The sequence below is a fragment of the Elgaria multicarinata genome, chromosome 2 (assembly GCF_023053635.1).
Source record: "Elgaria multicarinata webbii isolate HBS135686 ecotype San Diego chromosome 2, rElgMul1.1.pri, whole genome shotgun sequence".
NCBI lineage: Eukaryota > Metazoa > Chordata > Lepidosauria > Squamata > Anguidae > Elgaria > Elgaria multicarinata.
In genome coordinates, this window is record NC_086172.1 from 26,158,933 (window position 1) to 26,184,275 (window position 25,343).

The 25,343-nt window shown below is 44.1% G+C and overlaps 1 protein-coding gene across 5 annotated transcripts in view; it reads right to left on the minus strand.

The window, feature by feature from the left end:
- The window catches only part of CFLAR (CASP8 and FADD like apoptosis regulator), a 55,645-nt gene that overhangs the window by 17,823 nt on the left and 12,479 nt on the right, over positions 1 to 25,343 (minus strand). For 4 of the 5 annotated variants that reach the window (XM_063116185.1, XM_063116186.1, XM_063116182.1 and 1 more), the window contains exons 2-9: positions 23,564 to 24,003; positions 21,084 to 21,195; positions 18,094 to 18,229; positions 17,508 to 17,596; positions 13,609 to 13,654; positions 13,080 to 13,129; positions 12,122 to 12,197; positions 15 to 492 (exon numbers count right to left, since the gene is read on the minus strand). In XM_063116185.1, coding sequence (XP_062972255.1) covers positions 15 to 492; positions 12,122 to 12,197; positions 13,080 to 13,129; positions 13,609 to 13,654; positions 17,508 to 17,596; positions 18,094 to 18,229; positions 21,084 to 21,195; positions 23,564 to 23,859 — 1,283 coding nt within the window. In that variant the 5' untranslated portion in view covers positions 23,860 to 24,003. The remainder of the gene's footprint in view (positions 1 to 14; positions 493 to 12,121; positions 12,198 to 13,079; positions 13,130 to 13,608; positions 13,655 to 17,507; positions 17,597 to 18,093; positions 18,230 to 21,083; positions 21,196 to 23,563; positions 24,004 to 25,343) is intronic. The other variant, XM_063116187.1, reaches the window with a different exon arrangement.

The following is a 25,343-nucleotide window of genomic DNA, read 5'->3' on the forward strand; positions in this document are numbered from 1 at the left end:
AAACAACCATCTACCTTTTGTGTGGATCCATCAACAGCTCACTTAGAGTGGTCAGATAGTAGGAGGATGAGTTTGGTGATCTGTCTAAGGTCGATGCATCCACTTTGCTTTGGCTCCACAGAATGTCTGCAACTTGCGGGATAGTACACAGGCCTCCATCTGCCTCAACCAGACTGGGGGTTTCTTGGTGATTGCTTGCCTCAATGTAGTTTTGGATAAAAAAGAGTTTTGGTTTTCCTAAAAGATCGGGACACCGATCACCGATAAAAAAGCTCTTCAACCTCTCCAGAGAGAACCCTGGAATGATATGGTCTGTGCAGAAGATGCCCTGGTGATCCCCTCGACTGACCAGCACACAAACAAAGCAGTCATAGTTTTTGTGTTGTCTCAGTCTTGCTACTTCATACAACTCTCGCATCATGGAATCCACATTCAGGAATAGGTGACAACGAACCTCAAAACGCAGTGCCTTAAAGGTCCTTGCCACCATACCTACAGAAAGAAAAACAACCAAGAAAGAAAGTTAAATAGTCACATTACCACAATGATCTCAGAACTAAGCCATGCATAGGGATTCTCTAGTCAACTGGGTATCTGATTCAACCAGTCTTGGACAGGGTTGAACCCCTGTAAAGGACCAAGAACACAATCTGGGGATGTTCCTAGAGCTTGCATTATCCCCAGGTGATGTCAGTGCCTAGAAGCAGTTTTTATCAACTTCAGCTGTACCTGAAGAAATCAGATCTTGCTTCAGACACACATGTATTAGTTACATCCAGGCTGGACTACTACGATGTTCTCTAAGTTGGGCCACCCTTGAAGACTGTCTGGTAAACGTAACTGGTGCGGAATGTGCCTGCCAGAAAGGTTAGTTGGTGCTCTATGATCTGAACACTTTATGCCAATTTTACATCAACTGCATTTGTTGCCTGTCTGTTTCCAAGCCCACTTTTGAAGCTCTCAACAGCCTGGGACCAGGTTAGCTTAAGGGCAGCTTTTGCCCATATGAACCCCACAAGGCTTACAATTGGCTTCAGAGGTTACATTTTCTGTCTTGTCACTGTAGAAAATTTGGTTGTAAGTACCAAGGACAGGGCCTTTTCAGTGATGATGACACCACGGTTATGGAATACTGGTAAGATTTGATGACCTCCCCCTTTCCAGCTTGATAGTTAAGGTGTTTTTATTCAAACAATGTTTTAATGTTTCGTTTTTCTGCTATTTTAGTTTATTTCATGTTATCTCTGCTGCTCATGAATCTTTTTTGTTTTGTTATTTATTCTGTTTGCTGTTTTGAACGTAGTTTACATTACAGAATATGGGTTACAAATAATATGGAATAAATGAATGAAATAAAAAATGAAATGCAATCAAGGCTATGTGCACGCCACCATTCCAATGGAGTGCAGAAAAAGTGTAAAAATAGGTCTTGGGTACAACATCCAGCCTCTTGAGAGCGGAACATTGGTACTTACTGAGAAGGTTCCTTCTGGGTTGGTGTGCGGAAGGCATCCCACAATGAGTTACCCTATTTCTTCGATTCTAAGACGCACTTTTTTCCCATATAAACATCTTTAAAAATGGGGTGCGTCTTAGAATTGCAGGTGTGTCTTAGGGTTTTTTTTCTGTTGGTGGTACTGAAATTAGTATGCGTCTTACAATCGATGGTGTCTTACAATCGAAGAAATACGGTATCTCCACCTATTGCCCAGGAAAAGCAGGGACTTATGTGACTGAGTTTTAAGCGCTCTATCGGTCTGAAGCTCCTTCTAGCCAGTTCCGTCCGTGGCTAAAGCTCAGAAATTGAAGAAGAAAACATCTCTTTGTATCATCATAGGTAAGGAAGAACCACGGAGGAACAGATACCTAGAAATCAATCTGAGAATACAAACTTGGAGGATCCTTAGGAGAAGGTCTGGCCAGCCATGTGCAAAGACAAGTGGCCTGATTACCTATACAAATAGACTCGGTAGTGTTATGCCTTCCACACACCAACCCAGAAGGAACCTTCTCGGTAAGTACCAATGTTCTGTTCTCCAGGTTGGTGTGAGGAAGGCATCCCACAATGGGACATGCTAAAGCTAAAAACCCTTCTTTGGGTAGGAAAAATCTGAGCCTAAGTTTATTGTACTGTTACTCCTTGCTGGAGGACTCTCCTGCCAAAGGAGGCATCCGCTGAGGCATATGCTTCTATTTTGTAATGTCCTATAAAGGAATTAAGACTTGTCCAGGTGGCCACCTTGCAGATTTCTGCCAGAGGGGTGATAGTACTTAAGGTGGCAGCGGCTAGCGGAGTGAGCTGTGACTCCTAATGGCTTGGGGAGGCATGAAACCTCATAGGCCGAAAAAGTACATGCTTTTAACCATCTAGCCAGGGTAGATCTGGTAATCTCCTTGCCCATAGCAACGGGGCGAAAGGTAACAGACAGTGAGTCAGATTTTCAAAGTGACTCTGTCCTTCTTAGTTAAACTTTAATGGCTCTATGAACATCCAGGTTGTGCCAGGCCTTCTCCTGTGGATGAGAAGAGTTAGGGCAGAAAGATGGCAGAATAAGCTCCTGTGACCTATGGAATTGCATGTTGACCTTAGGGATAAAGTTCAGGTCTGTTCAAAGGACGACAAAATCACTATGGAAGGTGATGAGGCTTTTCTGATTGAGATGGCAGATAACTCTGAGATTCTGCAAGCAGATGTGACGGTCACAAGGAAAGGAACTTGTGTGTGTGTGTGTGTGTGTGTGTGACAGAATTAATAGCGGGATAGATCCAATTCTTCAAAGGGAGGTTTAGTCAGTGCAGAAACTACAACTTGTAGGCTTCCGGGAAGGAGTCCTATGGGAGGGCTCTTGACTACTGTTCGGCAGAGAAAAATTTGATGTGAGGGTATGAACTTAGTGGCTGCCTACCGGGCTTGGAAGGGACTGATGACAGGGCTGACGTTTGTCTGCACAGGGTACCCGGTTTCAAACCCATCTGGCGGCCTTCTTGGAGAAACCAAGAGTTCCTTGACACCTGTTGTCTATGGATTAAGTTTCTCCCTTTCACTCCATCTGCAGGACTTCCAGGTTGTTAGATTTTGGTGGTGCAGTCCTTGCGGGATGCCAGCAGGGTGCATATGATGTCCTCAGAATAATTGGACCTTGCACTGCTAGGGCTAGGATCTTGGAGAACCAGGGGCGTCACAGCCAGAAGGAGGCTACTAGGACTACAGTTGCTTGTTCCTTTCTGATGTTCTGCAGAACTCTCACTTGGAAGGGGATTGGAGGGAATGTGAAGAGCCCCTTTCGGCCAGTTGATGTATAGCACACCTAGTTCGGCTCCATAAGTCTGAAATCTGGAGAGATCTTGGCAGTTTGTGGTTGTGCCTGGATGCAAATGGGTCCAGTGTGAGAGGGCCAAAAGCATCGTATGATTTCCTGGAAGACTGTTGGATGTAGGCTCTATTCCCCCAGGTCTATTTATTTCCAACTCAGATAGTCTGCTGTATGGTTCAGAGTCCCTTTGATGTGCTGGACTGATATGGAGGTTAAGTTCCGTTCTGCCCATAATAGCATGCACTAGGCCTCTAGGTGTAGGGAGCAGGATTTGGAACCCGCTTGATGCATTATGTGGGCTCGCGTTATTGTTGTCTGAATTGTTGTCTGTATTGACTAGGATATGAGAATGTCACAGCTGGTGTGAGAATGCTTTTAGACCCAGGTGGACTGCCATGAGCTCCAGCCAGTTGATGCTGTGGCATTTTCCCTCTGCATTCCCGATTCCTTGGGCCAGGAGGGAGTTGCAGTGGGCTCTTCACCCTTCGAGGATAGCATCTGTCATCAATGTGATCCTCGATGGAAGATTTTGGAGGTCAGGGAGTCTCTGATGTGAAGATGTACAGGGAGGTGATCACTAATGCTATTTGAACTTGGAAGGGTAATAGGAACCACTGAAGGGGGCGAGAGTACACTGCGTACCACAGGAGAATGTCTAGCCATGAGATCAACAAATCCAGAAGATGTGCAGCATCCATTAAGTTGGTTATTCTTTGATGATGAATTGCTCTCGAACCATCCTGAAGCTTGACTATTATCTCTGGGGAGAGGAATATGAAGCCCTTGGAGGTGTTGATGAATGCTCCTAGATGAGGGAGAACCTGGGTGGGTGTGAGGTGGCTTTCCCCCCCCCTTCTTCTTTTTCTTTTCTGCTTATGACAAAGTCATGTCTTTCTAGGCATTTAACAGTTGTCTGGAGATCCTGCGAGGCGTTCTCACTGGAAACAGACCAGATAAGAAGGTTGTCCAAATATGGATAAATATGCACACCTTTTAGTCAGAGGTGAGCTGTTCATGACACTGTGATCTTGGTGAAGATGCAAAGTGCCAAGAATAGGCCATTTGGAAGTGCTTTGTACCAGTTCTGTTAGGTGAAGCATAGGAATTTCCTGTGAAGCGGTGAGATGCGAATGTGCACATATGCTTCTGTGAGGTCTATTGATGTCAAATATTCTGTTTTGTGAAGGGCCTCCTTGATGGTTTGGAGTATCCCCAGACGGAATTTTTGGAATCTGACAAACCTGTTCAGGTGTTTGAGGTCTGGTATCGGTCTCCATCCTTTGCCATTTTTGACAACCAGAAAGTAGATGGAAGAAATTCCTGTGTATTTTTCATTAGATGGTACCAGTTCTTGCATTCCTATTTGAAGTAGATGCTGTATTGTGGTAGACATGATGTGATTCTTGGTGGCCAGCAATTGTCTATGGAATGTTCCCATGCTGGAAGGAAATGCTGAAGTCTCTCTTTCAATGATGGATTCCCTGGTGTCAGAACTGTTGTCCTCCAGACCTGGAGGTCTGGAAAGTAGAAGGGGGTTTGGCAGAGGAGCTAGAGGAGGTGGTGCTTCTTGGCTGAAAGCTGGATCTGGACCATGCTGGTTTAGGGAACCTGTAGCTTTTTGGATCGAAAGGAAGAATGGTTAGTGATCCAGGAAGGGCAAAAGGACATCTAAGACCGAGTGAGGTTGTTGTTGTTGTTGTTATTATTTCATTCTTCTCGCTGAGAGGATAAAGGCATAACTTTTTTCTTTTCCTTAGTTTCTACGAGCACATCTTTTAAGGCTTTTTCTCCAAAAAGATGTGCACCCATGAAGGGTACAGTCACAAGATTTTCCCCTTGAGGGAAGATCAACATTCTAGCGCTTGAGCCAAATGGAACGTCTGGCCGCATTAGTAGCTGCTATGGAGGTGGCTAAAAACTGAGAGCATCTTGTGTAACATCAGCCAGGAAAGCAAAAGATTTAGAGAATTTGATCAGTCCTCTTTATAAAGTGCTCTGATGTAATTCCTTATTGTTTATTATGTCTTTTGCTCTAGCAAAAATAAGATGATACTGCTGAGGCCCTTAAAGTGAGGGGCTGTAGCCTCTGGGCTGGTGATCTGGCAGCAAACTGGTTATCTCCCTGATCTTCCTGGTAGATCATCCTTTTGTCTGCCAATGGCTCCTTAACGACTCTTTTTCTTTTCAGGCCTTGAAATGTTTCTCTTTGCCAGAGGGGTCATGGGAGAATGATGGGCAAGCGGCAGAGAAAAAGAAGCAGAAAGGAAACTTTTTTTCTTTTTGGAAAGAGAGGGTGAAAATAAAGGCTGGTTGTGAGGGTGGGGGGAGATCAAAGAGGTAAGGAGTTTAAGAAATCTTAGAAATAGACGTAAGTATATGCTTGATATAGGAGGAGATGAGAATTAGCTCTGTCCTGGGTGAAAAGCAGGGGTGAACTGGGCTAGGGGGAGCTTCAGACCGATAGAGGGCTTAAAACTCAGTCCCACGAGTCCCTGCTTTTTCTGGGCGATAGGGGGAGATAACCCATTGTGGGATGCCTTCCTCACACCAACCTGGAAAATATCAGTTTTCACAGTTAGAATTAAGTTCCTAGCCCCTGTGGCTGCAAATACATGACTAGAATTGTGTGGGCAATAAATAATGAAATCCTAGAAGCCAGAAGAGTTGCCAGATGAGATTTCCAGTGGTTGGAGCCTGTATTATCCTTAACTCCTCTCCATGTATAGCAAAACTGGAACAGATTATGCAAAATAAGATAATTTTTTGAACATTTGCGCCATTTATACAGGGCCAGTAGATATGCTTGGAGAGTTACACCTCCTCCTATCTTCATCCCCCATTTTCTGTTTCCAACAGAAGTGGCTACTGAGCATGGTCAGTCCTCACTGGGCTGTTGAAGTGGTTATATTCATTCCTTAATAAGCTCTACCATACAGCCTTGCCAGTAGAGAGCAGTACTGCATCGTACTTATTGACCTAATTCACCGTTTACACTGAAGAGTGGGGGAAACCCTCGCCCCCCCCAACTCCCAGACAATGTTTAAACAAACAGCATCATCTATCATGAAACTTCACATGGAACAATTTTACCCTGGAGGATTATCAGCATGAGGAAAGTCAGTTTGAGAAATGAAGCAGAAACCTCTGCCTGGCCCCATCTCCCTCCAGTACAAGTACACAGACACTCTTTCTCCCCACTCCCCCAAAGGGGGGGGGGCTGTGATTTCTATGAGATATTCAAAAGCTCTTCTGCTTTCTGTTTTGCCAGGCTATCGTCTTAAGAGAAAAGAACATATCAGTAATTATATAAGTCCACGTAGGAATTCACAGTGGGTGGGTGGTAATGAAGTCTATTTCATGCATGTTAAATTCATTCCGACTACAGTCAGCTTTATTTTCCATAGATATTTCCCCTACTTCTAAAAATTACTGAGCTTGCAAAAAATATATATATCAGTGTGCCACGTAGCCCCATCTTAGGACCTATGCTTAAGGAAATGTGTGCAATGTAACAGCGTTAGACTGCTATCCAAGGCACATGTATCTGAGGGTACACCCCACTGAACACAGTACGGTGCAACTTCCAAGAAAATCTCAGGTATCAGCAGACATGGTGAAACCCCAGGCTTTGCAGAACTACAATAAAATATTTGAGAGAGGAGGAAAACCAAACAGCCCAGGGCATGCCCAATGGGCACATAATCTTGGCTGACTCTTAGTGGGGAGGGGAAATAGGTAAGGGGGCTGAAAGGGGAATGATATCCATTTTATTACCAAGAACATTGTCAGGGTGATTGCTCCCCATCTTGAAGTGCCTTGAGCACATTCTCCATCACCATCTATCAATGGGTGCAGAAGACATAGCCTTAGGATACCACCCAAGCTGAAGTCAAGGATGAAGCTACATAGTAAACATTCCAGGAATCTTCCTCTCACACTCTTCATGCACTTTGGGGAAGGGGCCATCACTCAGTGGTAGAGCAAAAGCTTTGCATATAGTAGCTCCCAGGTTCAATCTTTGGTGTCTCCAATTGAAAATCAGTTAACAGAGCATAGAAAAGCCCTCTCTCTTGCTGGTGGAGAGCCACAGCCACTCAGAGCTTACAATATGGGCTAGAGTTTGTAACTAACCCCAGAATAGTTGTTTTAAATGGATATTGTTGTTTTTATGCTTTTGATGTCTTTAAAACTTTGTATATTTGTTTTTAATGTTCACTGTTTTTAACCTTTGTAAACCGCTGAGAGAGCTTCGGCTATGGGGCGGTAAAAAAATGTAATAAATAAATAAAATAAGTGGTTTCTCAGTGGTGGCCCCCCGATTATGGAATGAATGCTCTCCCCACTGAGGCTTGCCTGGTGCCCAAACGGTCATCTTTTCGGTGCCAGGTTAAGACTCTCTTCTACTCTCAAGCACATACATGATGGCGCATTTATGTCAGTTGTTTCTGTCAGCGTTGGGATCTGATTGTAAATGTTTGAGCGGTTCAAATTGCTTTACATTTTTGTATGTTAAGAGATTTTATATCATGCTTTTATCATCTTGTATTGTCATGTGTCTTTTTTTGTGAACCGCTCAGAGAGCTTTGGCAATTGGGAGGTATAGAAATGAAATAAACAACGAGAGCTTCCACTTCCAAAGGCAGATAATATTCCTGAGAAGAATTAGCTCAAAGCAGCCCTTCCAAACTTCAGATAACCACTTCCATCACCCCCAGACAGAATGGCTGGAGATGGTGGGAGGTGTAGTCTGGCACATCTGGAGCTCACCCAGAGGGGGTGTCTATATGACACCGCATTGGATTGGAAGGGCATCAGAACAAAACCCACAGCATTGCTGTTGCAAGGCTAAACTGATAAAGCTATCCGTCTGGAAGAGCCCACCCCCTGCCCTGCATTCCTGCGCTTTCCCCCAGATAACGTGGAACAAAGGTAGAAGTCGCAGTAAATCGGCACTTTGAAAAAACCTGCAGTTTGGTGGTGGTGGGGGAATCCTGATGTGGCTATGAGTTGGCAGCTGCATCATTTAAACAACGCAGTCCCCCTGCGCAGCCACTATGGGGTTAATAGACCATATAGACAACACACACACACACACACCAGTTGGGGAAGGTTGGCATATACTGTATTTCTTCGATTCTAAGACGCACTTCTTTTCCCACATAAACATCTCTAAAAATGGGGTGCATCTTAGAATCGCAGGTATGTCTTAGAATCGCAGGTTTTTTTTCTAATTTTTCTGCGCTTTGCAGACGGCACCATCCGTCTGCCACAGATCAGCACCGCCACCGCAATAAACCACAACTAACGAATCGATGTCTTTTGATGCCTGGCGGGTGTTTTCTCGTCGCCCCCCCCCCCCCTTCATCGCTTCTAACGATCACAGCAAGAGAATGAAGAATCGTCCCCTTCTGAGTGGCTTTTCCACTCTTGTCTGTAGGTACAAGCTGCAGTTTCCTGCTCAGCTCTAGATCCTTTGCTGGTGTGTGCGCGCGTCCCAAATTCTTTCCAAACTTTTCCCAACCTGTACCTCATTCTCTTTAGCTACATTCCTTTACAGGTTCCTTAAGCTTTCCACTCATCTCCAGTTCCTAAGCAGACACACACTCATGGAAGGGCATCTCTCCCTCCACTGGCGGTTTGTTTTTGGGGGGGTTGTTTGTTTGTTTGTTTGTTTGAAACAGGCAGCAACTTCCAGGGTTCAATCTCTGAATTCCAGGAGTGGAGGGATTCCATGGGCCCCGCCTTCCTCCCTGCCCAAAAGCAGGCCGGGCCTCGAAGCAGGCTACAGGACCAACCGGGCCGGCCCTCTCAAACCTCTCAAGCTGCTCCCCAAGTGCTGCTTGAAGCTTTGCTGGGCTGCTAACAGCAAAGCCGCGCTTCTCCCCACTGTGTGTGCCAGCTAGCTCTTCAAGGTGTGGGCGCCCGCACTGCGCCTGGTGCCTCATGCTGGCAGGGAGCATCCCAGACGCGGCCCCACACGCACCGCTCACACCCACGCACAGTGACCCAGGCCAAACGCGGGGCATGTGCGGGATCCTTCAGAGTGGCTCTGGTGTGGCCAGCAGGGACTTGATGTTGGAAGATATTCTAAAAGATATTCTAAGATTATTATTTTTCTTAGAATCAAAGCTTTTTTTCTGTTGGTGGTACTGAAATTAGTGTGTGTCTTACAATTGATGGCATCTTACAATCGAAGAAATACGGTATATTTTCACATCCAGTAGCTTAAAACTCTATTTGCCCCTTTGCCAGCCAGATAGCTTGAGATCATTTGTTCCAACGATCTCCCCACGGACACTTATGGCAAGACGTGCATAGAACTGCTGCGTCTTCCAAGATTAATGCCACCAAAAAACAAGGAGAGAGAAACACACAGCTCCCTTTCTCCTGCTGCTCTCAAGCTCCCTGAGGCACAAAGTGGCCCAGACCGCGCGTACTCTGCTAGCGCTATTTTTAGCCACTCGTGTGTTGCAGGAACATCTTTCAAGCCCTCGAGAGATTTGTGATTTTGTTTATGTAAGAAACTCACATGGGACTTTCCAAAAGGGATCTGACAGGGTGGGGGTGGAGGAATGCAAGGGTTGTTCTGTGCACTCCCTCTGGAAAACTGCACATACACAAATAAAATTTTAAAAATATTCAAAGGAAATGAAAGCCAATGGTTCCTTCAGTTTCATAGAAAACAAAAGCCACAGGAAAGCTGTCAAGGTCATAGAGAAAGAAGGATGTGGACGGAACAGGAGAAAACATGTCCGTAGATGCCAACTACAAAAACAAGAGAGGATCTTGTTTGGAATCCATTACTCTGGAAAAGCTACTGAACCCCTAGTTCTACATTCACACTTGCAAACCTGGACTAGGCAACCAATGGCCCCAATTGTGAGCATGGCCAAGGGGTTGAAGAGTGCGAAGGGGTTCTTAATTCCAATTAAGAGAGCTTGATTAAACTAATCTAAGGCAGGTTTCCTCATCCTGATCGGCAGGAAGCAGGTTTCTCAAACTGTCTGCTGCCCGAGGCAAGAGATTACCCATCCCCCTGCCCAATTCTGCTTGATCACTTCCATGACAGGAAGTCAAGCGTTTTGCCAGAATGGAAAGCTGACTCAGCAGTTAGTTGATGTTTTACAATCAAGCCAAGTTCTAACAAACCCATTTGGCACCTTTCAGATCCCAGCAATTCTGGACTGATCAGACAGAGGATCACGCCTGTGTGGTTGGGGGTGGGGAAAGACAACCATTTTAAAAGCCTCCCATAAATGGAAAAAAAGCAATATCCTTGTAAATAGAAAACTAGTACATCAGGGAGTGGGCCAATGCTAGAAAATATTCCCTGATTTATTTATTTATTGCATTTTTATACCGCCCAATAGCCGAAGCTCTCTGGGTGGTCCACAAAAATTAAAACCATAATAAAACAACCAACAGGTTAAAAACACAAATACAAAATACAGTATAAAAAGCACAACCAGGATAAAACCATGCAGCAAAAATTGATATAAGATTAAAATACAGAGTTAGAACAGTAAAATTTAAATTTAAGTTAAAATTAAGTGTTAAAATACTGAGAGAATAAAAAGGTCTTCAAGCTGGCAATGAAAGGAGTACAGTGTAGGCGCCAGGCGGACTTCTCTGGGGAGCTCATTCCACAGCCGGGGTGCCACAGCAGAGAAGGCCCTCCTCCTAGTAGCCACCTGCCTCACTTCCTTTGGCAGGGGCTCATGGAGAAAGGCTAGTTTTTTTTGTTTTACTAGCAAAGAGAGTCCTCACCCTCACCCCTGGGGAATCATTAAAATGTATCTCTCCTGCTGTCTGAAATGGTATAATCCACAGGTTCTTTCTTTATTTTATTACATATTTATCCTGCCTTTCCTCCCAGGAGTTCAAAATGCCGCATGTGGTTCTTTCTCATCCATTTTATCCCCACAGCCTCCTTGTGTGGTAACTTTGGCAAACAGGAAGTGATGGGCCCAAGGTCACCCAGTGAGCATTACAGCTGAGGGGGAGGGGCCTTGAACCCGGTCTCCCTGGTCTTAGCCCAGAACTCTTAACCAACACACTATTCTGGCTTCCTTCCATTCTACCATCTAATTCTGCTGCCTGTACAGACCAAGACCTTAAGTCTTGAAATCGGAAGGGAAAAAGAACATGAGGCAAGCGCAGAATTTTCCTTCTACGACGCAACATGTATGTACATAGATATAGATATATGGTGAAGAATATTCTGGGCTTTACCAATATAAAAGGATGCACGTTACAGCATCCAGGAAATGTTTTTCACACAATACCATAAATAAAATGTGGATTTTCCCCACCTTTACCGCTGTGTGGAACGTGGGCATGTGAATGTCACAGGCAACAATCAACACACACACATGACATTTTAAACTTAACTTTCCCCGCCTTTATTTTATTTTGCATAAACTGTCTTAGTGTCTTATTTGGTTTGTTGTTTTTGACGTCATTGCATTTGGCTAAGGGAGGGAGGGATTGTAGCTCAGGGGCTTTGCAGGCAGGAAGTCCCAGGTTCACTCCCCAGCATTTTCAGGCAGGGCTGGGAAAAATTCCTGCCAGAAACCCTGGAGAGGCATTGATGCCACATCACCATAGACAACACTGGGCTAAATGGACCCAGAGTTCGATTCTGTATAAGGCAACCTCCTATGTCCCTATTTGGTATATTATAGGTTAAGCCAATGCTGGCTGGGGATAACGGGAGTTGTAGTCCAACGCATCTCGAGGACACCCAGTTGGGGAAGGCTGCAGTACAGTCTATCAGTAAGAAGAAACTGGATTTCCCTCCCACTTACCAGCATCATTGCCAATGCAGTCTATGATCAGGCACACTCCTAAAGGCTGGCTCTGCATTCTGTACTTGTTAGACACCTGCGAAGGAGACGACAGGTCATTCATTGTGCTGTTCTCCCTCTCCAGCCCACAGGCCTGCCACTTTTGATTTTCACATTCAAGGCACACATCCCTATCTCTGCCCAACCCAGCTTGTCTGGCATCCGAGTGACCATTGGAAACCTTGGATAGCAGAGGTGCTGTTTGCGACAGCTCCTTGGAACCAATGTCCCTTTGCCTTCCCTAAGGCGGGGAAGTTTGCAAGGAGCCTACGCTTTGTTTTTAAAATTTGGTTCTGGATTGAGCTCTCGCCCTATGCAACACCACCAGGCCTGTCGTCCTAAATGTACTTAGTGAGCCCCCTTGAACGCAGCTCCACTGCACCATAATTAGGATTCAGGGGAAAAACCCTTCCCTCCCATACAAACTAACGGCACCTTTTCACCTAAGCCTCAATGTTGCACGGTGACTTTGTTGTTGTTATGATGAGTGGAGGCTGCAGGCAGCATCCAAAGGTACCACAGGCTGCATTCAGCTAGGGCACGGAAGCTTCCCACCCTGTGGGAAGCTCACAAACTATCATGAAAATAAACCAATATGAAAAGGAGAGGGGCGCAGACAGCGGTGAACACAAAAGAACTTCAAGAGGGTGGCGTTGTCATTGTTCACTTTTATTTTCACTTTCTCTTCACCGATTGCGTCTGCAGGTTGCAATTTATCCAGTAGTTATATGGCTACAGGAGAAGAGAACAGCGGAGCTTAAAAGCCCCAAAGATAACGCAGGCACCCGAGAACCTAATTAGTTACATTCTAAAATTGCATAACTTTTCAACCCAGTGGACCTATTAGGCATTTCTGTATTGAAAGAAAAAGGTCTGGGTTCTAGCGAGACAGGATGCTTATTGTCATACGGTACAGTACCTGTCCTAGGGCTCCTCCTGTTTCAGGTATGGCCATGCGAAGCTGTTCTGCTGCAGGTACAAAAACCAGGCTTGTTATTTGCAGCATGGAGACACTGTCCCACAATGTCACTTTGAGTGCTTTTTTAATACCCCCACCCCACGCTATAGTATAGCAATATTTTAGCTAGCCCAAGTGTGTCACAACCCTATGAATGACCTGTGGCTGTTGAAATATAACTTTTAAAAATATATGAAGCCACGCATAATGGGACCAGTTCTCCCAGCACAGGACAGGAAGCGAGGTCTAGTGGTTAGAGTGCTGGACATGGAAAATCCAGTTCAAATCCCTGTTTAGTTTTATGTAATACACAGAGAACATAAATTAGGATGTTTTTATTACTGAAGCTACATCGCTGGATTGATAGTCCAACAGCGCAGTCCTATAAATGTCTACCCAAAGGTACATCCCATTGAGTTCAGTGGGGCTTCCTCCTAAGAAAATGAGTACAGGATTCTAGCCCAAGGCTGTAAGAATTAAGAGGTCTTACTCTGAAAATTACATGCTCCGTTTTTTAGTCTTCCTTTGTTCACAATCTGCAAATTAAAAACAACAACAAATCATATTTCATCCCTGGAAAAAATAATGTGACATTACGACCCTTTAATATTCAATTGACTGCAGAGGTGAAGGCAGCAAATCCCATGCTTAGTGATGATTAGGAAAGGGATATAAACTATAAACAACTGTCAAGATCACTCCCATGTATAATATGTCCACATCTGGAAATACAGGCCTAATGCCACAGGTGGGCAATTTGTGGCCCTGTAGAGGTTTGGCCTACAACTCCCATCAGTCCTAACCATGATAGCCAGTGGTGGGGGCAATGGAAATTTTAGGCCCAAACATCTGGAGGGCCACAAGTTACCAACCCCAACCTTATAGGAATCCATGGTATGGCCACATCTAGAATACTAGGTGCAATTTTGGTCAGCTCATCTCAAAAGCAAGATTGTACAGCTGGAAGAGCCAAAAATAGTGTTGGAGTTTCTTCCTGATGAGGAAAGGGTGTTTGGGGGATTTGGGTTTAGAAAAAAGTATTACTATGGGGGGAATATGATGCAAATGGTGTGGAGAAAGGACAGATTTCTCTCCATTTCCTACTCTCATCATTTATTTATTTTATTTATTCATTACACAAATTGATAGACTGCTTGCCAGTGAACTATCAAAGCAGCTAATGATAATAATATAACCATTAAAACATATCCATAAAAATCCAATCCAATAATCGCTACTCACTCAGCTGGTTCACCTCTTGGGGAAAGCCAGCCTGAAGAAAAGGGTCCTGAAAAGACCCTGAAAGCTCTAGACTGAAGGCACCTGCCTAATGCCAATAGGGGGCGCGTTCTGGAGGGCCGGTGCTGCTACTCTCCACGCAGGGTGAACCTCAGGAGCATGTGGCACCATCAGCAGCGCTCCTCCTGAGAACCGCAAGGACTGGCCAAGGGCATGAGCAGTGAGGCAAACCCAGGGTTGCTCAATGGACTTGGTTCATCGTAAGCTCCAGACTGACAAAAGACAAAACTTCTCCATGCAGCAACATGTAATGAATTTACGGAATTAGCAACTACAGGATGTGGTGACGGCCACCGACTCAGATGATTAGACAAATGCACGGAAGAGAGATCTCGCCATGGCTATCAGCCACAATGGCTAAACAGGACCTCCACATCCAGAGGCAGAATAGCTCTGAGTACCAGTTGTGGAGGACGACTCGCAGCAGGGCCTGGCTGCTGCCTTCTTGCTCTGCTCCAAGCACTGGGCCATTAGATAGGGTGACCATACATAGGGCTCCTGTATCTTTAACAGTTGTATTGAAAAGAGAAGTTCAGCAGGTGTCATTTGTATATATGGAGAACCTGGGGAAATTTCCTCTTCATCACAGCAGTTAAAGTTGCAGGTGCCCTGCCCTCTTTTACATCTGGTCACAGTATAGCTGCAGTATAGCTCCTGCAGCTTTAACTGTTGTGATGAAGAGAAAATTTCACCAGGTTCCCCATATATACAAATGACACCTGCTGAAATTCCCTTTTCTATGCAACTGTTAAAGATACAGGAGCCCTGTATCTCATAACTCTGTATTTCATATGGTCACCCTACATTAGAAAAAAAAAGCTGCTGGGCTAAACAGACCTGGTTCAACCAGACTCTCCTTATGTTCTTATTCTGCAAAATGCATTCTGTAGGTCAGGGAGGGGAACATGTGGCCCTCCAAATGTTGTTGGACTGCAACTCCCATCAGCCCTCACTATTGACTCTGCAGGCTGGGGCTGACGGGAGTTGCAGTCCAACAACATTTGGAGGGCCTTATGTTCCTCTCACCTGCTCTAGTGAAACATTAATGAGAATTATCAGCATCTCAGGGTGGGGTGGGGTTGCTTCGTATCCAAAATAAATTATGCAAATCCCTCAAAACAAAAACAAAACGAGCAACAGAAAGGCAGGGACTGCTTTCTCAGTGGGAAAGAGATATTAGCCAGCACAGAAAGATATTTAATTTCGTATATGCTTAGACCAGTTAAATAAACAACCAGACAGCGTCCTATTGGAACAGGGGAGATTCAGGCTTCTGTACATATTCTGCACCCCCCACCTAAGCCTTTCTCCCTAGTGTGTAGTAGAAGTAAAATCCAGACACATCCTTCCTAATTTCTGTTCTTTGCTCTGCCAAAGAGATGAAATGAGATCAGGACCACAATCAGTGTAGATGTATTTTTACTGTTTCACGGTGTGTGTGTTTATGTGTGAATATGTGTACACCCACCCACTCCCACACCCCTCCTATGAATGGGGCCCAAGGTTAATTTACCACCTTAAAATTGTACTGTTTTTTATCATCATATGTAAAGTCACCTTGAATATTATTATTATTGTGGTGGGGGACAAGAAGTTTATAAATATTTTAAAATAAATGTATAAAATAAACCAAAAAAATTCAACGTTAGATTAATATGAAGCAGGTGATATTATATTGTTCAGATTTATAGGTTCCAGCCCCGCTCCTGGGACAGGAGAAATCACTGCTCCAGCAAATATTACAGCGTTTTTAAAAAATTGTCTACTAAATTAACTGAAAGTGTGTCACCAGTTAAGTCTGAAGCACTATTCTAGTGCATTCTGCAGTACATACACTATCTTGTCCCAAATATCCACTGCTGATACCAATAGGGAACAGGGACCACCTTTTCATTTAGTAATAGCTGCAAAGTTATTTATTTATTCATTCATTCATTTTATTTGTACTCTTGACTTTCTACCAAAAAACCAGAAACAATTGAAGTTGATGGAAACAATAAAATAATAACTTAAAATATAACAGAAACACAACAATTACAGAAAAAAATATTAAAAACAGCACCCAATCCAACAGACTCACTTACAGGCTAATTTCCTTCTTGAATAAAGCCGTCTTTGTCTGCTGGCAGAAGGATAGCAGAAAGGGAGTGAACCGAGCCTCCCTTGGGAGGGGGGTCCACAGCCTGGGGGCAGCCACCGAAAAGGCCCTCTCTCATGTCACCACCTAATGTGCCTCTGGAGGCGGCGGTCTCAGAAGAAGGGCCTCTCCAGAAGTTCTGAAAGAACTTCAGAAGGCAATTTTGTAAGAAAGCCTGGTCATAACTAGCACTTTGAATTCTGCCTGGAAACAGACCAGTAGCCAGTGAAGCCGCTGTAGCAAGAGAGTCACACACTCCCTGTAACCGACCCCGGTCAACAGTCTGGCCACAGCATTCTGGACCAGCTGAAGTTTCTGAACAGTTTTCAAAGGCAGCCCCACGTAAAGCACCAGATTGGGAAGGCTGCACTAATCAAACTTTAAAGCAGGCTAGATCATACAACATCCATTTTAAAAGGACTTAGAGCTTCTCTACATTTTTAAAAAAATCACGTTGCCTTACCAGACTGCATTCGCCTTCTTTCTGGGATTATGATTGGCGCCATTACATGGGCGGCCACATGGTTTGAAACTGAATGCTTCTCTCTCTGCATGCTCCATGTTCTCCATTCACTTCAATGAGACAGTGCCATCTAGTGGCATAATTAGAGCCCAACGCTGAATTTACACACTGGGAGATTGCGTGATTTCCCAGATATTCCTACATTATCTCCTTTTTAAAAAACTCGCAATTTCCAGGGGCTAGCACGGTAGGGGCCCTAGAAGCTGTCCTCATCGTATAATGGACCCGCAAATTTCTGTGAGTGACCAATCATGAGTTTGCTATAAATCACTTGTTTAAAGAAGGGGCTAAAGCAGCACAGAAGCCATCAGTTCACAGTCATCAGCAATGCTTTTTGCTTCCCTTTGGTATTTTGGACTTTGGAAGATCCCTTCTCCTTGGAAGCATGGTTTGGCAAACATTTCAGTTTATTAGATTATTATGCACTTACCCCTGGAGGGTCAGCAAGAGACAGCTTAGGAAATGACGCTTGAAGTGTATTTACATACTTAAGGGAAGAGCCAATGGGGTGTACCGGAGCTGAAAATCAAACAGAGGTTCTCAGAAATACCATCAACAGCAGTCTTTCTATACCCCATAACTTCCTTCTCTGGCCCCATCCATCCTTGAAATTTGCACATATTGTGTTTTCACAACCTGCTACTGTACCGTTGTTTTCAGCCTCTGCACTGAGAAACACAACCCACACCTTGCACCAAAAAATGCTTTGGCTTCTAAGACTCCCCTGCAAAAAAACGTTCTGGGAATCCCTACCAACCCAAATGATGCAGTGCTATGAAGGACTATAGGGGACTGCAGTGCTATAAAGGACTTGTAAACAGGGATAAACAGAGACAGGGATTGACTTGTTTTTTATTAATTTGGGAGCCTTTGCAACTGAAGAGTAGGGTGCAAATGCTTAAAAATCAATAAAGGTGCAATGTTTAGACAGAAAAAGTCCTACAACTCCCAACATTCCCCAGCCAGCATGTGTGAACTAGTCCATAAGACCGGATAGCAAAATGGCTCCACTTTACCTTCCCAGTTGTACTTCTGGATCTTTTTTGCCAAGTCTTTTCTGTGAATGTTCAAGAAGCAACTTTCTAATAAATCCAGACGATTAGGTGATACCAGGTCTAGCTTCTCAAGGTCAGTTATAACTGACAGGAAACTCTAGGGAAGTCAGAACAAACAGCAGACCAAGCAATGAACATCTTCGAGAAGACTGCGAGTATGTCGGCGAGACAGAGGATATAAAGACAAATTTGCTTTTTATTTCCATGCACTCGGTGGGCCAACACTGACGGGTACCATGTTTTCCTACAACAGCAACCTCATAAGTGCCTAGTGTGTACAGTACCTTATCCTACCTATGTTAACCCTGCAATGCAGACCTTCTAATTTCCCATTTCAGTGATGAAGAATTGATCCCAAGACATGGAGGCTTGCACCTAATGTTGCCAACAATTTTAGTCTTTTATTTCTGTTCTTTTAAATCTGCCATTGTATTTTAAATCTCTGCATTGCTGCTAGGCTTTATTGTGGTCTTTACTTTGATTTTATACTGTAGTTTTAAACTTCTAAATGTTTATCATGCAACTTATGCTGTATTTTGTGGTTTTATTAATTGTTGTGAACCATCCAGAAAGCTTCGGCTATTGGGCGGTATAGAAATATAATAAATCAATACATAAACAGTTCATCGTTGAGCATAGTTTGAGGTCAGATCTTTCCCTCCAAGCCCAAAATTTTATCTACTTGCAGTCTTCCCCAACTTAGTGCGTTCCCTGCTGGTTTTGGACTACATCTCACATCAGCCCCAGCAGCAGAACACATGGTCAGAGATGATGGGGGTTGTCGTCCAAAGCATCTGGAAGGCACCGGGCTGAGAGAGGCTAATAGGACCACAGTGGATCTTGTTTTAAGATAAATCAGATGGGAAAAGAAACTGTGGAAGGTTTGTGAGCATCAAATCAGGAGATGCAAGAGGTCTTGAAGCTCTCACATGAGTGACAGAAAGCAGTTCCGAAAAGAATAATTTGCATACCCCCACCCTGCTCAACCAGCCGTGGAACTCTGCCTCATTTATTACATCATATTAATGAACTGTGGAATTTAAGGGCTTCTCCAACTACTGATGACTAGTAACACTGATAATCCCCAAATGACCTTACTTTCCCATCAATGCAGTTTCATTATCTTTTTATTACTGAGCTGCTCTGGGATAGAAATCAATAATGTCAATGTTCCAATGTAAGAAGAACCGCTGAACATTTTTTAAGAGAGTCTCCTTAAAAAGAAGAGAGACGGAGAGAGAGAGAGGAAGAGCTGATTTCTTTCTTTATTAATTCATTTCGATTTAGAATTCACCCCACTCCAAATCCTCAGAACATGTAACAAATCACAGGAAATAAACAATTCAAATCAGCTTTAAAATCAACAAATCCATTTTTATTTTATTTTTGGCAGAAGGCTACAAAATACTTAACACTTGTGAGAGATGCTTATACTCTGATGAACCTGCAGTAGTGAAAAGAACTCCCAGATTGATAAGGCACCCACCCAGTGCCTTGGTACAGGCCTCTTTTTGCTGGCTGGATTGGGTACATGGGTGGTGGAGTAAGGAGGTTTTCTTCGCTAAACTTCATCTGACAGGGCATGCTGACTTTTGGATATGCTGGGCCAACATCTGTTTATAGCAATGGCAACTGCTAAACGGCTTGGGGCCAGGTTATTTGAAGGAACGTCGCCTCCCATAAGCCTAGACCTTAAGATCATCCACAGGGGTCCTTCTCTGTGAGCCCCTTCCAAAGGAAGTGAGGCAGGTGGCTACCAGGAGGAGGGCCTTCTTTGCTGTGGCGCCCTGTCTGTGGAATGAGCTCCCTAAGGAGGTTCGCCTGGCACCTACACTATATACTTTCAGACACCAGGAGAAGACCTTTTTTTTCTCAGTATTTTAACACCTAATTTAACTTAAATTTAAACTCTGCTGATTTAATTCCGTATCTTAACCTATATCAATTTCTGCTGTGTGGTTTTATCCTGGTTGTGCTTTTTATATTGTATTTTTGTATTTGTGTTTTTAGATTGTTGGTTGTTTTATTATGCTCTTCAGGGTTTTAATTTTTGTGAACCGCCCAGGGATCTTTGGCTATTGGGCGGTATAAAAATGTAATAAATAAATAAATAAAATAAATTCAAGCCTATTAATGTGTTTGATTCTTGTAAGAACAATATATTTTTATCCACGGCCCTGTTGGCTGGGGCACATGGGGGCTGTCATCCAAATCATCCAGAGGGATCCAAGTTGGGGGAGGCTGGTCTGGAAAAATAATTCTCAGCTTGTAATCCTAAGCATGTTTACTAGAGAGTAAGCCCCACTGAATACAGTGAGCCTTACTTCTGAGGAAACATGCGCAGGATTTGCTCTGCCACAGTGTGAACTGCAGGGGATGAACAACTGGATTGACTAAAAGGATGGTGTTTTCATATCAGCCCCATCATTAGAGCATTCTCTAGCCTGTTCTTTCCATTCCACTGTGTCTATTATTTCCAGTTCTAGCCATTAGTTCAATATGATCTTCCTTACAAGCCAGGTGTGCCTCCATTAGCCTCCCTTTCCTCCGTTGGTATATTTGTTTTCCTTTCATTAAAAGGAAGCAAACACACAGTCTTGTATCATTTCTTCCAACACCACCGAACTTTAGCCTTTGTGCTCTGCTATGGTACCCTCCCCATAATTTTTCTGATTTAGACCAGGACTCTCCACATCCATGGAGTGGGGAGCAAGGTCATTCCCACTGGCTCCATCCCAAACACGTGAATGGCCCACGCATGGTCACTTTGTAGGCATGTGGGCGCTTTCACATCTTGTGCATGTGAAAGGGCTGGGGCCACCATGCTTGAGCAAGTGCAGCCCTCCACCCCCACTCCTCTAGGCACATTCATAGTCACGCGTGACAAGTCCCAACGCAGAATTGCATTTTCGAATTGCAGAGAGAAAATGGCCGGAGACAGAAAAACGTACCTTATCTTTTGCCATCTTAACGTGGGACATGCCAAGGTCATTCATCAGAAGAAATACAAGGGAAGTCAAGTCGTCTTTGTCCAGATCTTCATTGATTTCAGTCATCAGCACTCTGCGACACACATATACAACAACACAGTCACTACTTGCAATTAACTGACCTTCAAGCAAAATCCCATCTCTCCCGTCCCATTCGGAACATAGAACATAGGAACACAGAAAGTTGCCTTCTACTGAGTCACTCCATTGGTCCATCTAGCTGGTATTAATGGCACTGGCTGGCAGCAGCTCTCTGGGGATTCAGGCAGGATTCTTTCCCAGCTCTACTTGGAGATGCCAGGGATCGAACCAGGGATGTTGTGCATGCAAAGTAGGTGCTCTACCAATGAGCCATAGCTCCTCCCTGCTTCAAGTTAGCCCAATGCTTCCTATTCTATCCCATTCCTGAACTACATTAAAAATAGAAACACAAAATTCTAATCATTTATGCTCATGGATGAAGAACAGCCTTCCTCACCCTGGGTCTCCCCAGATGTTAGGGACTACAGCTCGGGCAGATGGGAGTTGGCTCGGGCAGATGGGAGTTGTAATTCAAATCATCTGGAGGGGACCCAGCTTGGGGAAAGGCTGGAGTAGTTCTCAGCCTGCAGTCCGAATGAGTAAGCCTCGTGAAGCACAGTGAGACTTAATTCCGATTGCTCTTTCAAAGTGTGAACCGCAGGGAATCAATTCACTTCAGAATCCAATATAACTTCTCCTGTTAACCTTCAAAGCTTTTCACGGTCTAGCTCCTTCCTATCTCTCCTCTCACACTATTGCCCCGCTCGTGCTCTTCGCTCCTCTGATGCCATGTTTCTCGCCTGCCCAAGGGCCTCTACTTCCCTTGCTCGGCTTCGTCCATTTTCGTCTGCTGCCCCTTACGCCTGGAACGCTCTTCCAGAACATTTGAGAACTACAAGTTCAACCGCAGCTTTTAAAGCTCAACTAAAAACTTTTCTTTTTCCTAAAGCTTTTAAAACTTGATGTTGTGCAGACGTCTACTGTTACTTTCTACTGTTAGTTTTACCCTACCCTGTGCCTGCTTACCCTACCCTGTACCTGTTTGCATTCTCTTCCCCTCCTTATTGTTTTACTATGATTTTATTAGATTGTAAGCCTATGCGGCAGGGTCTTGCTATTTACTGTTTTACTCTGTACAGCACCATGTACATTGATGGTGCTATATAAATTAATAATAATAATAATAATAATAATAATAATAATAATATGATTGATTAAAAGGACCGCGTTTTAGTATTGGCCCCTTCACTAGAGCATTCTGTGGGGAAGAAACAAAGGATGGATTGATGAAAGGCGGGTGCATACCCAGAGTATCCATTCACGGAGGAGGCCACTTGCTGGGGGAGGAGATAATTCTGTGAATTTCTTCATGACTGAACGTGATTGAACATTCTTCCAGTCACTCCTAGTGCAGAGCTACAGCAGAACCATTGGCCCCTGGAGGAGGCTGCCTATTCCATCTCTGCATAAGTAACTGATCTCAGCGTACCAGACATGAGGGTCCAGATCAGTGGCTCATGCAGGTACCGGAGGGGGTCCACTTGAGGGTGCGCCATTTTTACTCTCCCACATTTAAAGAGCTAATGCAGTATGATGCTTAGCTCCAACATTAATGCAGAAAATAAAAGATGCTTGCCTTAACTTCCAAAGGTTTGGGAAATAGCGACTCAGAAGCTGAAAGGCAAGGTTGAGAAAGAAGAGAGCAAGGGGTGAAGGGCAGGTAACACAGAAAGGGTTAGATTGGGAGTCCTTTGGGACAGCCCTCTCGTCCCAGGCAAAACCATGAGGGCATGGAGGAGGCTGTACCAGTTGGGGCTGCAGCTCAGCGGCAGAGCTTTGCATGCAGAGGGACTTGGATGCAATCCCTGGCATTTTCAAGTATGAATAATAATAATAATAATAATAATAATAATAATAATAATAATAATAATATCTTACCCACCTCTCCATTTTGATCGAGGTGGGGAACAACAGTAAGTATAAAATACATAAAATACTGATTAAAAACATAGTATATATTGTTAAAACATCCTAAAAAACATCCTAAAAGCATCCTAAAATTCCACTGGATAGGCCTGCCAGAAGAGATCAGTCTTTATAGCTTTCTTAAATGCTAAAAGACTGTTAAGTTGACAAAAGGATCCTGCCTGAACCCACAACCCAACAGGAATGAGATCGCTATTCCTCTTGTACAAACTTGCGGTATTCCAGTTTGTGGAATCGGGAGCCGAGGTCTCCTGTGAGTTTACGTGAGCTCACGTTAGACTGTTTGCACAAACAGAGCACTTGTGTGAGCAGCTGAACCTGGGCACTAATGGAACCAAACCAATTTGTAAATAATGGGGGTGTAAATAGATGGAGGTGTTTAAAAAATAATTTAGAAAACTGAGTGAGAGCGAAATCTCATCCACTCAACTCACCTGTACTTTGACACCATCTGAGGGCATGTGGCCAAATTCGCTTCCACAGCTGCTCTCCCAATCCCCAAGACCTTCTTCAGCAAGTCAAATCTCTTCATTCGGTATAACAGTTCAGACAAGCTGACAGGTGTCAGCATCTCCCTGGCGTTCAAAGCCAACAAGAGTTTCCGGACATCTGGCACGGGCAGGTCAGGGACAAGGTCTTGGCACAAAAACAACATCGTCTCCTTTTCATCTGAATCCAGTTCCTGTTCAATCTGATGAAGGTAAGCAGCTGGTATCCTGTAAACTGTCATCACAAGCCAGAGTCCCTTTAAAGCCCGGTGTGTCTTTGGAACATGTCATGAGGCTTGCTGCAAAACACAGGGTATCGTCCTCCTTCCTCGTTGATCATCACCCGCTGTGCCTTGTTTGGGATCTCTTTGATATCAAGAAAAACTCTACATGGAGGTGAAAAAACACAAGGCATTAAAGACCCAGCCACACATGATTTTTGTCACATGATACAGAACTCAGCCACAAGCGCGCGATTTGATGTCTCATCCACTGCAATCACCAGGCAAGTATACAAACTGCTCAAAAGTTCAGAAATAGTGTATTTTTGTCTCGATTACGTAGGGCTTAAGCTGAATGAAAAATGGAATACCCAGTTTAGAGGAAAGCTCTTAATCACACAATTTGGAATGCCCGCAGGAAATGAAACTAAAAGAAGCACGCACTGGAAACGAGAACTCACATTTTAATAGCCGCTCCCACACAATGGCTCTCTTTCACTAGTGCTGTACTTTACTGGTGGGGAAATTGTAGCAAGATTCTGTATTTAAATTTTTCACAGAATGATCTATAGTATTTAGAATCTGCCGAGGAAGGACTTCCCCGTGTCTGCAATCGAGGGAGAAGAGGGTAAAATGCCTCCCTCCAACAAAGGGAGGCAGCTCTGATCATCCCTTTCACAACAACGTCCCTTTGTTCAATGGGGCTTACTCCCAAATAAATGCACTGAGAATTACAGACTTACAATGCGATCTTATGTCTACTCAGAAGTAAGTCCGACTGTGTTCAATGGGACACACTCCCAAGTAAATGTGCCTAGGGTTGTGGACTTAAAATCACAATCTTACATCTACTCAGCAGTAAGTCCTGGGTTTCCTGGGGGATGTGAAGCATAAGTTAACCTAGAAAAACAAGACTTCCCCTCCCATCGTTTGGACACATCAGGCAGGGAGGGAGGCAGGGAGGTGCTCCCTCAATTCAAACCTTCAAAGCAGCTCCTGGAAACAACAACATCTTCCACCTTGTCACCCCTCTCCTACCATATAATCAGCTCATATCAATTGCGCCAAGAACCAGGATCAGTCCCAGGTAAACAACGCAATTTCTCTTAATGCACAGACACTCAAAATGGCTCTCAAAATTAACCGGTTTAAACATGATTAAAAATTAGGGTGCAATCCTATGTATGTTTAGACAAGCAAAAGTCCTACAACTCTCAGCATTTGCCAGCCAGCCTTGTTGCCTGGGAAATACTGGGAGTTGTGGGACCTTTTTCTGTCTAAGCATGCATAAGATTACATCCTTAATCACCCAAGGCTTTTATTCTTCCACATGGCTTTTGTTCTTCTACAGAATTAAATATTTCAGCATTTAATAGTATTAACTTCGTGCCTGGGATCAATGAGCCAACAACTACATTGTTGTGAGCTGAACTTGGGTGGGACTATTACTATGATAGGCTTGCCTTAAAGCAAGGATGGGCGACATGTGGTCCAACAGCTGTTGT